This window comes from Epinephelus lanceolatus, chromosome 8 (assembly GCF_041903045.1).
Source record: "Epinephelus lanceolatus isolate andai-2023 chromosome 8, ASM4190304v1, whole genome shotgun sequence".
NCBI classification, from domain to species: Eukaryota; Metazoa; Chordata; class Actinopteri; order Perciformes; family Serranidae; genus Epinephelus; species Epinephelus lanceolatus.
The window spans coordinates 43,000,633-43,017,066 of record NC_135741.1 but is presented as its reverse complement, the minus strand read 5'-3'; the positions used below and the strand labels follow the sequence as shown (position 1 = coordinate 43,017,066).

The 16,434-nt window shown below is 41.2% G+C and overlaps 1 protein-coding gene across 2 annotated transcripts in view; it reads right to left on the bottom strand.

Annotated features, from left to right (window-relative positions):
* LOC117258465 (serine/threonine-protein kinase 38) overlaps window positions 1-16,394 on the bottom strand; it is a 33,693-nt gene extending 17,299 nt beyond the window's left edge. For both annotated transcript variants that reach the window (XM_033629414.2, XM_033629412.2), the window contains exons 1-3: window positions 16,324-16,394; window positions 5,236-5,373; window positions 2,914-2,965 (exon numbers count right to left, since the gene is read on the bottom strand). In XM_033629414.2, coding sequence (XP_033485305.2) covers window positions 2,914-2,965; window positions 5,236-5,366 — 183 coding nt within the window. In that variant the 5' untranslated portion in view covers window positions 5,367-5,373; window positions 16,324-16,394. The remainder of the gene's footprint in view (window positions 1-2,913; window positions 2,966-5,235; window positions 5,374-16,323) is intronic.
* Between the last annotated feature and the right edge of the window lie 40 nt (window positions 16,395-16,434).

Below are 16,434 nucleotides of genomic sequence, written 5' to 3'. Positions count from 1 at the left end.
AGGAGGCTATCATTAGACTGCAAATCAGTCACATGTTATGAATAATGACTAACATAGAGACAGGATGAAATGAAGGCATCTTATACAGTAATGTTTCGGGGCTTAATACTGTGGAATCACTGTCACACACTTTTTAATGGACTTAATAAACAGACAAAGTACACAGAGTCGGATACATTAATGGCAGTTTTAACAGTTTTTTTTAATCAGGGAAAATATCCTCACTGACGTGCATATGTGTTACCATGGTTACATGCATGCATTAGCATAAACAGGGGATGTATGTGGCCTTTATCAGGATCAATTAAGAGATCGCAGACCGATTTTACAATCAGCACATGGATTTATTACTGGTTTATCTGTTGCTAAGATCACATATCTGCTATCATTAAATCCTGTGGTTGGTTCGTTTTCTTTCACACCACAAACAAACAGCACCAGAGTCTGTTTGGAAGCAGACTAAAACCCACTTTATCAAGCGATCTCAGTTCGGTTGTTGGTCCGCACCACAGTTCGATTGACAGCTTTCACACCAGCCAAAGCGAACCCTATTAACTGCGCTAATGGAGCTGGGTATGTTCTAACTGAATCAAATAGGTTGGGTGTGAAAGCACCTTTAGATTTTGTGATCGCAGTGCAACAGCTTGAGGTTTTATCCCAAAGAATGGGCAGTGTTTCCCTTATATGCAACTAGCAGTGGTGCAGCGCTGCTGCTTTATTTTTATTTTATTTTTCCGTCTTAGCTCTTTAGAAACTACCGTTATATTATCTGGCGCTACAGATGCTTCATATCCAGGACAATTCACACACTTGTGAGTAAAGCATTTAAGAGGAGAGGAGAGGGCTCCATCTTATCTCTTCATAAACTAAAGTTAACAACATAACAATATACTATTTATTGTGTTATGTCATCGTGTCATTTCTGCCTTGATACACACACAGACACGTACGCACATACACAGCGCATGCTAGAGCATTTTACTGACCAAACCTGACCCGAGCCCGGCGCAGTTTGTTAGCTGACATAGTTATTGTTATGGACAGTGTGTAAATAACCATCAACAGACTGCTGTAATACACAGACAAACACACTGCTCACACAGCAGTGCAGCACAGCACTGTATGCACACTCAGTTGGAGCAGAGCATGTGTTGCGTTCAGGTGTTGTCACGTAAATAACAACTTCCAGCACTTCAATAATTCATAGCACAAAACAGCAGCATGTCAAGTGACTTTTATCTGTCAAGTTACTTTTATCTGTTCAATAAAATTGTATTTTCCTAAATCTTGAGACACCTCATATGTAAGCTAGACAGACATTTCACCTGCTCATTACTGTGCACACATGTACTGTATGTACTAAAGTCCTAAAGAACCACTTCTGGTGCCAGTAGATATACAGAAACATCCCAGCAGGCTGTGCTTCGCAAGTGTACGAAAAAGTTTTGCGCCCGTGACCAAAAAAAAAAATTTGTGCATGTGCTTCACCTCCGCTGCTACAACTCCATCCAAGGCGGGTGGACAAACTAGTCAAAAGAGCTGGCTCTGTGATTGGAGTCAGGTTGGACGCACTGGAGGAGGTGGTGGAGAGATGCACACTGAAGATGTCTGAGGCTATCATGAACAACCCAGATCATCCACTCCACAACACCTTGATGGACCAAAAAAAAAAAAAACTGGTGGACGGCTCCTCTCCCTTCGATGCAGGACAGAGAGATACAGAAGATCCTATATACCAACAGCCATCAGGCTTTATAATTCTTTGACATATAATAGATGAGCTGACAGATAATTGAATTTCCCCTTGGGGATGAATAAAGTTATTCTTATTCTTATCCTAGGGGAAACACTGATGGCTGAAATGGAAGAATAACAAATTCCCCAAAGAGTACTGTTACAAATCCAGTTCAAACCATGTCTCTTCAGGCCAGAGATACATGGCTCCCAGGGCAAGGTCCAACAGATTTAAATTTTGCTTTGTTCCTAGTGCAATAAACATGCTTAAGTTGCCCGAGAGGTAATTGTTACCTTGCATCTGTGCACATTTGCTCACATTTTGCATCATTGCACTTTATCTTACACCCGTGTTGCGGTCCAAAAGTGGGTTGCAAGCCCATTCCGAATGGACCGCAAGTGACTCGCAAACCTGTCATGTTTGTATTAAAAAAAAAAAAAAAAAAAACACTTTATTTTTAAGCAGAGTAAATTTCGAGCACAGAGTGTATATTTTAGTATTTTCTTTGTGCCATTTTCCGCTGTAAAGTGAGTGATTAACAGACAGCTACTTGACAGAGACAACAAACCAGCTCAACAATATGGCCAAACGCAAGTACGACGCTGAATGTATTTAACTGTGGGACCCTCAACAAATGACTAAGGAGAACTCTGGACCCTGTGGCTGGACCAGTTGGCAACCACTGTCTTATACTATTCTATTTTCAACATTTACATTTTTAACATCTTTTTATAGATTTTATTGTTCTTCTGTTATGTTTGTCTGTGCTCTGCTGCAAGCTGGATTTTCCCCAATGGAACAATGAAGAACTCAACTGAAACTATATCAGTGCTTTGTATTGCCTCTGGGATTTTATTTGCTTTGAGTTTTCTTCTCAGGCTTCTTCCAGATTGTGTTTTGCCCTCAGCAAACTTCAGGAGTTGTACATTGTTATGTGCACTAACTCGTCAAAGAAAGACGACTGAAATACGTAAATAATACCTAAATCTATCAATAAACTACTTGCTTGTGAAGTGTAAAATAGAAAAAAAACAGTTTCCTCAAGCTACATCTTTGTGCAAGTGACATTGGTTCAAACACTTGTGGGGACAATTATTATGAATGCTTACTGTCGGGAGGGGATTGGTTCATTTTTACCAGGGGGGACAGACCCAGACACATGTGTGTCTGTCACTCACCTCCTCATCAGCCAAGCCCTCCTGATCCATCACTTTCTCCAGCTTCTGCTGCCTGAAGAAAAAAACTGACCATTACCATTGTTTTACAGCTACAAAGTAGTGTACGCACATTCCATCCTATCAGTTACACTGGCAAAAAGGCAAAAACAATATCAAGAAAAAAACCCTGCAACATCCAGTGACTACCATCACTAATGAAAGAACACTGGCAGTAGAAACACTTAACACGAAACAAGAAATACACATTTTTCAATAATTCTAATTATAAATTATAAATAATTAAGTATTTTATTGGCTTGAAAAAACTTTGTGGTGCTGATGGTAATATCTCAACACTGCGCTAGGCATCACATGACTGTGATATGACCATCACGTGGTTATAGTCACAGCCAGGGGCTGAAATCCCGGGGGTGACAGGGGGGACATGTCCCCCTCTCAAGTAAAGCTGTACCCCCTTAGAATAATTTGAGACACAATTAATAATTTTTAAACAATGCAGTAGTATTTATTAAAAGCACAATGTAAGCGGTGCTCATTATAATCGCGCAATAATGTACTATTTAAACCTTATAAGATTTAGTCCCCCCCTCCCATTCCTAGTAGTGGTATATCCCACACTCTTTCCAGCGGGCGGGGCTAGGCTGGACCCGGCTGCCCACATCGCGCATCGTGGGGTAAGATGTACATTTACACAGACACAGTTTAACTTACACAAGTTACAACACATCCCATTTACTGTTACAACAAGCCCCAGGCCCAGGCTGATAATATAAACTGTCCGCAACATTTCTCCTGCATTGTTCAAAAGCCAGAGTTTAGTGATAGTCAGAGAGGACAGGAGAGAAAGAAGAGGGAGAGGACAGGACAAGAGCAATCAGTGGCGGAGCGGCTCGTAGCTAATGGGTACCTGTCTGTAGGCTCTCCACCTGTCAGTGAGACAAACATGAAAGACGTGCAGTCTAACTAACGAGGAGCGGTCATTACGTGTGACTATTACGCACGGTTGTGAGGTGCACAGCGGCAGATCTCACAGCACACTGTTTATAAACCAGTTTACCAGTTTAATTGCAGGAAATGTTTAGTTGTTAAGCCATTTCTGATAAGTATAGACATTCACTGTATATCCACTACATGTGGCTGCTGCTGGCTTGAGTCTTGACTCTTTCGTTATCAATAACTTGCAATGCTGAGATAAATGTTTAAAGTCCAAAAAAAGTAATTTATTACGAATAGGTCAATAAGACAGATTTCAAAATTCAAAATACCTTGTGAACAAATCAAATATTCAGTATTACACATTTTCTTTGGTTACTTTTCTTTCAAACATTTTTTAAAGTTATGATCTCACTGCTGGTAAAAAAAAATTCCACACACCTGAGCCAGAGAAAAAAGAGGAGAGAAGGAGAGAGATCACGTTTCTGTCTTTGATGAATATTGTTATTGTTTTGCTGCTATTAAACAATGAGAGACATGTTTTCTCCATTTACTTAATAGCATAGATTGTCACACTACTGTGCACGGGGAGACAGAGACCTGCTCTGTTCCAGACACACTCAGCACCTCGGACAGCACGGCGCACCTGACTGTTGTCGATGTGAACATGTTAATTAGATTTCAATCATTTTGTTTTAAATCTGGACATGTGCAGATGGACTCAGCCAGTGCTAAGAAAGGGCCTATGCCTGTCTGTTGGGAGAGATAGAGAGAAGATTAAAGTGTCAAATTGCGGTAAAAGATGCTGTATAAAAGACAGACTACAACTTTTTTTCCTTGTCCCCCCCTGGAATTATTCTCTAAAATTTTACTGTTTATTGCCCCCCCCCCCCCCCCCAACTATGAAATGGGATTTTCGCCCCTGGTCACAGCCCTAACTCAAAGGATCCTGTTTCTAGAGACTGGACTGTTTAATTGCATCCCGTTGCATTCTTATCTCAGTATGGGCTTGGAGACAACCAATTTAGTTAACAGAAAGCCTATTATTATCATCATCACCACTCGGTGATCGAAATCTGCATTAAGAGAAAAAAATCACCACACCTCCATGCTAAATAAACAAGGGTGGTGATGACTACACTCTGATGTAACCTGTCATAACAGGAAATGGTCTTGCCTCAACCTAACTGTGACATAAACCACACCCGCTGATGAAACCCAAACACACACACAAAACTGAAACATGGATGTTTGTGTGGGAACTCATGAGCAGGAGCAGCTATAATGTTGGTTTTACTGTGAATTAAATTGTGCAGTGCAAAGTGCTGCAAAAAGTCATTGTTCAGCTGCTGAAAAATCACGTGCAGATCTGAAAGTTGTGGATGTTACCTCATCTCTCTCTCCTCGTGCTGAGCGATGAGGTTACTGTAGAAGTTCTCCAGGGTCACTTTGGCCATAGTGACCCGTTCCTTGGTGTGATTACTCATAGAGGAGCACGAGCTTGGGCCAGTCATTGCCATGCTTTGCCTGGAAAAACACACACAGATGAAGAAGTTAGAGAGCATATCTACAGTACAGTATATCCCCTGTCAGTCCACGCTGCTGGAAGTACATGGCCATTCAAAATGCTGTCACACAGCTGCGGAAAAACACTGAACCACTGAGGAGCAGGAGGTGAGATGTAATAATGGAGGGATTAACAAAGCAGCAGAGTAGACTACGAAGTTTAGAAGTTACAACGCTGAGCAGGAGCCTCATTTATATCTGATGCTTAGGCACAAATATGCAGCAGTGTTATGTGTGCTTGTGCTAGTGAGCCAGAGCAGTTAAATAAGCACCTCTCAATTGTAAAAGATATAAGCCAACTCAAATCTCAGATCAAATTTTGCTCAGCATTTCCTCAGCTCTGTCTCACCATCACTTTCCCACCATCAGAGCACAGAGGAGAGGGTCAAACGGTATGCTGCTGACTAGGGCTGTGCGGTATACCAGTTCGTTCCGAAAACCGGTATTTATTTTCATTTTGATATGAATTTTTTATATACCGCAATACCGGTGAATAGCCCAAACAACGTCCAGAACGTGCGAGGTGGGAAAGTGTTTCAGCAGGGACCCATTTCACCGCTGCACACCACAGGCGTGCTAGAGTCGGCGACAGTGAGAGCATAGACAAAAATTTAGAGGCAAGAATGGCTGCCGGAGAGAGTCCTAAAAGCGAAGTAACTGTACACGATGACCCAGAAGAACTCGTACAAAAAGAGCAGTGTTTCCCCTATATGCAACTAACAGCAGCGCACCGTCGTTTACAATTCTCCTCTGCTCTTCGACGCACGCACGCGGCACGCACACTTCATTAATACACTTGTTCACAAGCATAAACATATAAACATGCAGACAGTGATTTTCAGTATGTTATGTCTGCGGTCCCTTGTCCACCGTCACTAATGTTACGTTGTTTGGTTCATAGCAAATTGTTACTAATAAGCTAAAATGATATCTGTCTTTATGTAGTCTAACTGTTTAGCTTAGTTTGCCACTCATATAAAAGCTGGGCAAATTATTTTAAACTTAGCTGCTGGCTGACACAAATAGCCCCAGAGGACAGAGGACAGGAGGAATGACTTACAGTGACGGATAAAAACTAAATCTCACTCAGTACAGTCATGGTAGAAATATTATTTAGATAGTGACTTTGTTGTTGTAAAAATTACTGTTACTACTCTAGAAACAACATTTAGTTATGTTTACAATATTCAATAATCCTGAATTTATTCTTCTAGATTGATATATTTTCTCAAAAGCAATTATTCAGAAATGACAAAGAACAGATAACAGTAACAATAAAGTACCAAAACGATAAAGAGTATCAATAAGAGTAGCAGTATCGTTAAATCTCAATGATACCCATCCCTAACTCAAACTCTATGCCTCTTAGATCTTTAGAACAAGGTGTTTTAACTGTCCCACGATCGAGGCCAGTGGGTAAGGGAGGTCGTGCCTTTGCAGTTGCTGCTCCAAATCTCTAGAAGAGCCTTCCACTTTAAATCAAATGTTCTCCCTCCTTTGACACTTAAAAGACAAGTCTGAAGACACAGGCCTACGTGTTTTCAGTGGCCCTTGGATGCTTTTAGTGCTTTTGATATTTTAGTATTTTGAATCCTTTTATGAATGTTATCAGGATTTCCAGTTTTAATGACTTAGATTTGTGTACATATAATAGGGCTGCTCGATTAATCGAATTTTAATCTAGATTACAATTTGGGCTTTCAACTATTATGAAAACAAAATAATTGACATAAAACAATTATGCGCTTCTTGTCAGTTTACTCTCGTTGTCTTGTGTTGCAAATCAAACGCACCCGAAAGCCACACATGCGCAATACTGCCCTCTCCCTCCTCTCCTCTATTCACTCTACAAGCCATTCAAGTAGGTGAAATCGAGTAATGTGAGGGGCAGGTGATGGCCAAAGATTTCAAAAACAGCAGGTGGAAAATGGTAGCGGGATAGCAAGAGAGAGGTTGGTCTGTGTGTGTGTGTGTGTGTGTGTGTGTGTGTGTGTGTGTGTGTGTGTGTGCGTGCGTGCACACGTGTGCGTGTGTAGACACACACACACACACACACACACACACACACACACACACACACACACAGGTGAACACACTAGGACGTGGCTCGGGCTGCATTTTCCTGACCGAACCCGACCCAAGTCTGAGACAATTATAACCGAGCCCGGCCCGAACCCACAGCATGTAACAAATTCCTGCACTTGAATAGGCCATAGTACAACACATCAGCATGTCAAGTGGGCCAACCTCGAGCAAAATTTTTGATTTGTTATCCGAATTGCGCGCCCTCCTTGTCCTCGCTAATGAAGAGGCTATTAACCGTCAAATGACGGGGACAGTGATGGACGGGTCGACTTACAAGAGAATCGCTGAAGGACTTACAAGCTGTGGCTTCCCTCGGAGCAAGGCCGTTTACGTCACACGCTGAGCAACACGTTTTGGTACTTGCTCACGCCCCCCAATGCCCCAAAAAAAGGCACATTCTGTATAAACTAGGGATGCACCGATCCGACTTTTTCAGTTCCGATGCCGATACCGATGGTGGGGCCTTACGTATTGGTCGATACCCGATACAGATCCGATATCATTGCTGATTTAAGAAGCTACAAACCTTAACAAGACAAACACACTGAAGGCATTGGGTGTGACTACACTTTTCTTTCCTGAGACAAAATATAACAAGATTAAAACAAATTAATTCAATGAACCATTTATTTGTTACAAAAGTAAACAGTTGTGCAACAGCAGCAATAACTTATGCATCAGCATTTAGATTCAAGTAAATTTGGATACAATCTTTTAGAAAGAAATACAAATGTTGCAGCTGAAACTGAATTGGGCAAACATAGAAACAGTAATCATACACACACAGTAACCAAATATTAAAACAAATAGTAGTACACCAGAAAGGCAGAGAAGAGGAAATCTTCCTTCCTCTGTGTGCCAGCTGGTTTAGTGATTTATTTCTGAGGTTTATCTATTAAAGATAGATTGTGTGATTTTTGCAGTTTGAGTTTTTCTATAAAAAGAGAATACAACAGTTATAACAAAATAGGACGAGTTGCATCAGACGATGGTGTTATTTCTTTTCTCTTACATCCTTTCCTGCATTCTGAGCTAAAAACTCATCTATCCCACTGTCCATTTTTGTATTTCTTCTTTAACCCAGCAGAGGACAGCATAGTCTTCTGATGTGCAGCTCCTCTTCTGCATGATTCACATAGCTGCCAACTCTCACACATTCGCTGTGAGAGTCACGCAATTGGTTGATTTCACACAGCCTCAAGCCACACCTCCAGTTTCTCACTCGAGAAAAGAAAAAAGTGCTGGTAGTCGTTCCACTTGACACTTGACACATATGCTGCTGTTTTGTGCTATGACCTATTTAAGTACTGGAATTTGTTATTTACGTGACAGCGCCCAGGGCTCAACAATAACGATTGCCCAATTGCCTGGGGCAAGTAAAACTCAAGGTCGGGCATGTAAACTAACAACTCACTTGCCTGATCGGGCAAGTTGCTAAAAATAGTAAAAGTTAATAACTAATTGACAAAATAAATGTATTTTAAAACGTGCTCCTTCGGCTCTGATGCAGCGGTCTCTCTGCCTGAAGTCACAGGCACACGCTGTGTAACAATGTCCTGCCCACAGCCCCCATTGATTGGTTACATGGCACAAGTGAAGCCAATCAAAACTGAAGCCCCTCCTGCACTGTGCATGTCCGAAGGCACAGAGCGGCAGAAAGAGGAGAGGGCTCTGTCTTACCTCTTCATAAACTAAAGTCATATTATTTTGCGCGATGGACGCTTCATATAATAACATAACAATATACTATTTATGGTGTTATGCCATCGTGTCCAGGGCTCAACAATAAGGATTGCCCAATTGCCCGGGGCAAGTAAAACTCAAGGTCGGGCATGTAAACTAACAACTCACTTGCCCGATTGGGCAAGTTGCTAAAAATAGTAAAAGTTAATAACTAACTGATAAAATAAATGTATTTTAAAACGTGCTCCTTCAGTTCTGATGCAGCGGTCTCTCTGCCTGAAGTCACAGGCACACTTAACAATGTCCTGCCCACAGCCCCCATTGATATTATTTTGCACGACGGACACTTAATATAATAACATAACAATATACTATTTATGGTGTTATGTCATCGTGTCATTTCTGTCTCTACATGGTCACGCGTTAACAATTCTCCTCTGCTCTCTGTATCGTGCACGGCGGAGTTCTGCCACACACACAGGTGAGCACGCTAGAGCGGGTCGAGACGCATTTTCCTGACCAAACCTGACCCCGAGCCCGACGCAGTTTGTCAGCAGACAAAGTTATTGTTATGGACAGTGTGTAAATAACCATCAACAGACTGCTGTTACGCACAGACAAACACGCTGCTCGAACAGCAGTGCAGCGCAGCACTGTTGGTGCTGAGCTTGTGTTGCATTCAGGCGCTGTCACGTAAATAACAACTTCCAGCACTGAAATAGGTCATAGCACAAAACAGCAGCATGTCAAGTGACTTTTTACTTTTATTATATTCAATACAATTGTATTCTCCTAAATCTTGAGACACCTCATATGTAAGCTAGACAGACATTTCATCTGCTCATTACTGTGCACACATGTACTGTATGTACTTAGTCCTAAAGAGCCACTTCTGGTGCCAGTAGATACATAGAAACATCCCAGCAGGCTGTGCTTTGCAAGCATACAAAAAAGTTTCACGCATGTGAAATTATTTTTAAAAGTATTTTTCATGCGTCTGCTTCACTTCTGCTGCTACAACTTCATCCTAGGGGAAACACTGCTATGTGCGTTTTGTGCAACAGGTGGATGTGGTAGTCTACTGGTAGAGTAGAGAGAGAGCTAAGTAGCGTTGAAGTAGAGTAGAGCAGGGCAGAGAGATGGAAGCAAAATATATTAAACCCGGTGTTAATACAGCAGAACTGGAGAGAGGGGTGAAAAATAAATAGAGGTGGGCATGGCTCAAATAGGGCGCAAAATTATAGACAGAGAACAACTGACAAAGATTGCCGCTGACCAACTTGCCCGACTGGGCAAGTGAAAAAAAACCTTCGCGTTGAACCCTGGCGCCTGAACGCAACACAGGCTCCGCTCCAACTGAGCGCTGTGCTGCACTGCTGTATGAGCAGTGGGTTTGTCTGTGCATAACAGCAGTCTTTTGATGGTTATTTATACACTGTCCATAACAATAACTGCCAGGTAACAAATTGCGCCGGGCTCGGCTCGGGTTTGGTCAGGAAAATGCAGCCCGAGCCATGCTCTAGCGTGCTCACCTGTGTGTCTCTGCACATCTCCTCTCCTCTTATATGCTTTACTCACAAATGTGTGAATTGACCTGGATATGAAGCATCCGTAGAGCCAAATAATATAACAGTAGTTTCTAAAGAGCTAAGATGAAGAAGAAAAAAAAATAAAAATAAAAATCAGCAGTGGCGGTGCACCAAATACCTCCATATAGCAGACCCTTTCGTTCGCTCCATGCTGTTTGTGTTTGCCACTCTCTAATCAACTCTTGCGGCATGCGGCACACGTGCCGTATGATGTAGCCTGTGTCGCAAAGATTTAAAGGAGCTATATGTAAGAAATCTAAAGCAAATAGTAGTAAAATCATCCAAATATGTCACAGAGACTAAGGAATAATGTTCATATAACATACTGATCTCACTGACAACAATAGTACAGCCAGAATATTCGCATTTAAAAAACATTTTTACAGTCCGGAAATCATGTTTATGTTTTGAATTTGTGTTTTGGCCTGTTGCGCCACCCACCGCCATCTACTCGTCACGCAGTCAGTAGAGTCTCAGTCTCAGCATCAGCTACAGTTACGACTGAGCTACAGCAACACAGCAACCAGCATTAGCAGTGTCCCGGTACATAGCATTACCAGCCGGGACACTGCTAATGCTGGTTGCTGTGTTGCTGTAGCTCAGTCGTAACAGCAACACAGCAACCAGCATTAGCAGTGTCCCGGTACATAGCATTAGCAGCCGGCTCTTCCTCAGCTGTATCCCGGCAGCAGCGTTAGCAGCAGAGAAGCCGGACTTGCTCGAATGGTCCGCTGGAAAACCGAAGATCAAGGACGCGGCGACGTGGCCCTGCCACGGCAGCTGCCCGTGGGCAAACAAATCAGTCTCCAGCGTGCCGCTGTCCAGCAACCTCGAATCTGTAGGGGAGGGGGGGCGGACACGACTTGCAGCAGTATTTTGAATTTGAGTGCAGTAACCATTTTGGCCACATTCTTACATACAACGCCTTTAAAGGGGAAGGATCAGTCTTATGGATCAGCTGCCTTTACAGATACCCGATCCAGCTATAATGTTAATCTCGCGGCCGATGTCCAATCCTAATATCGGATCGGTGTGTCCGTAGTATAAACAAAAGTAGGCAGGCGGCATTTTGCTGCACTCCCCGATTTAGTTTTTATACCACCACACCCACACCCACACACACACACATACTCCAAAGCTGTAACCCTAGGCGAAACACTGTCATGGCAATATGACAGAGGTATTTAGTGAAAAATATTGTGATTTTTGGTTTTCTCCATATCGCCCAGCCCTACCTGCAGGTGTGCACGCAAAGAGTTTTATAAATAAAAGACTATTTTTTGGCACATACTATTTTGCCAGAGTTCTCAAAAATTGTTACTATGAAATGACTTAACTATTTGCCCTGAAAAAGAGGAAGGAAAGTAGCTGGTTCTGCTGTCTGAGCTGAGCAGTGATGATAACACAGTGTAGCTATGAAGAAATGATGAGGAAATCTGTATTGTGCAAGAACTGATGGTGGAGTCTTTCTATGAGATAGAAGGGTTTGGAGGCAAGCTGAGCTTCTCTAGACTTCATGCAGATTCCGGGATAGTGGAAAAACACAGTCATGACACAGAATACTTCCAAGAAATATACTGTATCAATAATTTCTACACTGTACATTTATGTACTAACAAAGGTAAAAGAAAAAAGAAAATGATAAAATAACTGAACAGTAGGTGCTTTCATACCCGCAGCCTGTGCACCTTATTCAAAATTTTGGGAGAGTCAGTGCAAATTAAATCAGGTAGAGCCATTTCAGGGCTCAAAGTTAATGTTTTTGATTTTAACTGGCGGAGTGGGCAAAAATGTATGTGCCTTAAGTAAACTTTTACTTGTCCCTTGTGATTATTAAATAACAACAAAGACTAAAGTTAACTGTCAAGTTTCATCATTATCATGTGTCTTACATTAAATGTTTTAATTGTATTATTATTTATTATGCAGTGTTTACCAATATTCCAACAGCACTCCTAATGAATGGTCCTACTCCAAAAATAGAAAATCAAGACATTGTGGCAGATGTTTTAATCATGGCAGGCCACCACAAATAAATGAATGTGTGGGAAACCCCAACATGCCTTTAAAAAATGACACCATTTTATCTGCCTTGCTCTCAAACTTGTGTAAAACTGCGCAATACATATTGGAGTTTCACCCACATCCTCTAACACCATCCAACTAAACTCCTGTTACCAGGAGGACCACAATTTGTAGCCCACGGCATCATTTTACTTGCCCAAGGCACTTGGACAACCTTAATTGCTGAGCCCTGCAATTGCAGGCTTAATGCATGAATGAAAATTGGAATTACAGTATCTCACATAAGTGAGTACACCCCTCCCATTTTTGCAAATATTTCATTATATCTTTTCATGGGACAACACTATAGAAATGACACTTTGATATAACTTAAAGTAGTCAGTGTACAGCTTGTATAGTAGTATAGATTTGCCTTCCTCTGAAAATTACTCAAAACACAGCCATCAACATCTAAACAGCTGGCAACATAAGTGAGTACACCCCACAGTGAACATGTCCAAATTGTGCCTAAAGTGGCAACATTTTGTGTGCCAACCATTATTATCTAGCACTGCCTTAGCCCTTTTGGGCATGGAATTCACCAGAGCTCACAGGTTGCTTCAGGAATCCTCTCCCACTCCTCCATGATGACATCATGGAGCAGATGGATGTGAAGACACCTTGCGCTACCCCACCTTCAGCTTGAGGATGGCCCACAGGTGCACAGGTGAGTTTAGGGCTGGATACATACTTGGCCAGTCCATCACCTTCACCTTCAGCTTCCTCAGCAAGGCAGTTGTCATCTTCTAGGTGTGTTTTGGGTCACTATCATGTTGGAAAACTGCATTGCATCTCAGTTTCCGAAGAGGGGCGATCATGCTCTGCTCTGAATTCATGTTTCCCTAAATGAACTGAGCTCCCCAGAGCCGGCAGCACTCATGCAGCCCAAACCATGATGCTGCCACCACTATACTTGACTGTAAGCAAGGGATAGATGTCTTGGTGTTCTTTCAGCATGTGTGGCACCTTGGTGAAGAGCACCAAGACAACTGTCCCTTGCCTACAGTCAAGTATAGTGGTGGCAGCATCATGGTTTGGGGCTGCATGAGTGCTGCCAGGATTCCTGAAGCAACCTGTGAGCTCTGGTGAATTCCATGCCCAAAAGGGTTAAGGCAGTGCTAGATGATAATGGTTGGCACACAAAATGTTGCCACTTTAGGCACAATTTGGACATGTTCACTGTGGGGTGTACTCACTTATGTTGCCAGCTGTTTAGATGTTGATGGCTGTGTTTTGAGTAATTTTCAGAGGAAGGCAAATCTATACTACTATACAAGCTGTACACTGACTACTTTAAGTTATATCAAAGTGTCATTTCTATAGTGTTGTCCCATGAAAAGATATAATGAAATATTTGCAAAAATGGGAGGGGTGTACTCACTTATGTGAGATACTGTATAGTGAGGTAGAAAGTTGATCCGATTGTATTGATGCAGCATGGTTTCCTGGCTCATTAAACTGATTTGAAAGATGTGCAGTTACTCTCTGTTTAAAAAATTAGGTTCAGATTTTTTAAAATTTGTTTTAATACAATACTTACATCACTAATATGAAAGTTTTAGGACACTGTAATAATAAGTCCACTGAACTTCACTTTATTTTTAACTGATAGCATTCATTTTAGACTTGAAGTGTTGAAGTATTGGGGAAATGTTACAGGTCCAACCTTGTAAGTTTGCTATACTGACTTTTCCATCAAGGTTTTTTATTTTTATTTTTTCCAAAACTTTATTTAACACATAAGAAGTTTACAGAATGCAAATCTTCAACATTACACATATATGTCACATATCACATATGCCAAGGGGGATAAGAGTTCACAAGAAAATATTAAAATGATCACAAATATTAATGGTTTTGATTGCCTTTTGATTAAGGGAAAATTTAATGGAAACGATGTACTGCTTGACCTCACTGTAGAAAGCAACAAAAGAAGATTTTCTATGTGTAAACTTACATTTGTGAATGTGAAATCTTGCCAAAAGTATGATGAGATTAATAATAAATGTTTCATTGGGTTTTGCCGTATTTCTGTTAAAGTCAAAGGGTCCAAACAGCTTAATTTTTTTTCAGTATTGTTAGCAATAAAATTACAAATATCACTCCAGAGGCTTTTGACAATGGGGCGGTGCCAAAATAAATGAGTAACAGTTTCAATATTTACAGAACAGAAAGTGTATTTCACATCAATGTCTCTTTTAAATCTTTTAACAATATGTTCATTAGATGGATAAAACTTTCCCATCAAGGTGTCAGACATTACTATGCTTTAGTAAGCAAGAAGTGTCTGTTTGGGATGTAATTCAAAGGACTGGCTCACCAAACTTACAAGAGGCTCACCATGCAAAGAGTTTTAAGTGCTTATTTAGACAGAAGAGGATACTGAATAAATGCAGCCAATTTTACATAATGCTTACTTCAAGAAGCATTTTAATTGTGCATATAATCCTTCAAGAAACTTTTTAATTGTCAAACTGTGTTTGGTGCGGCACAAAACGGTTCAAAACAGCCCACAGCCCCAGTCATAACTGGCCTATAAACAGCCTGGGAATGGACGGTAACTATACTGTAATAGTTTCTTTTTGTTAAAAGGCAGTTATTGAAATTCGGGAAGAAGCTAACGGGTAACGTTGGGCGTAACTGCAGAACCTACCGATGATAATGTAGTTGGCGTTTCGTGTAATGTCGCCTTGTTTGCACAGAAATTAACCGAGAGCTAAACGTGTCGTCTTTCATCAACAACACACACGCCGGGCAGTGATGGATTATATTTACAAAATGGGGGTGATAAAAACTGTCGGCTTATTGATCTAACGTTAGTTACAGATTGACCTGGCCAGTATCAACAACATGCAGCTAGCTAACGTTACCAAAGTTGTTACTTTCTGTTGCAACGCAGCCATACGTGCCATATACGAAAGAGTAAAACTATAAAGCAACTTGACTCAATACTTAACGCACTTTAGCGTAGCCTTGATTGAGTTAGAATTTAAAATTCTAAGTTCACATAGTTTTTGTTAACCCATAGCCTCACAAACAAATGCTTTAACCTGCTAACGTTTGTTAGCTAGCTAACGTTAGTTAGCTATTAAAGTTCCTGGCTTCGTCAAGTCATGCAGAGGAAGTATGAATAACAGCGGAAAATTTCTTCAAAATAAAACAGTCACGTTTATTTGGAAGACTAATTCATCCTATACTTGTTATTTTGAGTTTTATTTTGAAAGCGTTAACCAGAAAACCTTGATTTCCATTTTCACGAACTTGACTATTTGAAGTTATCCAAAGCGAATAGCTAAGGAAAGTTAGCTAGTATGTGTTAGCCACTTATCTGTTACCACAGATTGAGTCGTTTGTTTTTTCAAATACAACATAACATAACAAAGAGCGTTTACAATTCAGTTAGTAAGAGACTTAACTTAAGAAAACGTTCTACATTGTTTCCACTTGTCCTTTCATTCAGTATTTTTACAGTTGGTCTTTGTTCACTTACCTTAGTCGAAGGTGCGGTATCTGCCGTCTCTTCCTCTGCTCCGCAGAAGGTTGCGTCACCGTCAGTTTGAACTCAACATGACACCCAGTGGCCAAACCAGCACCTACACCA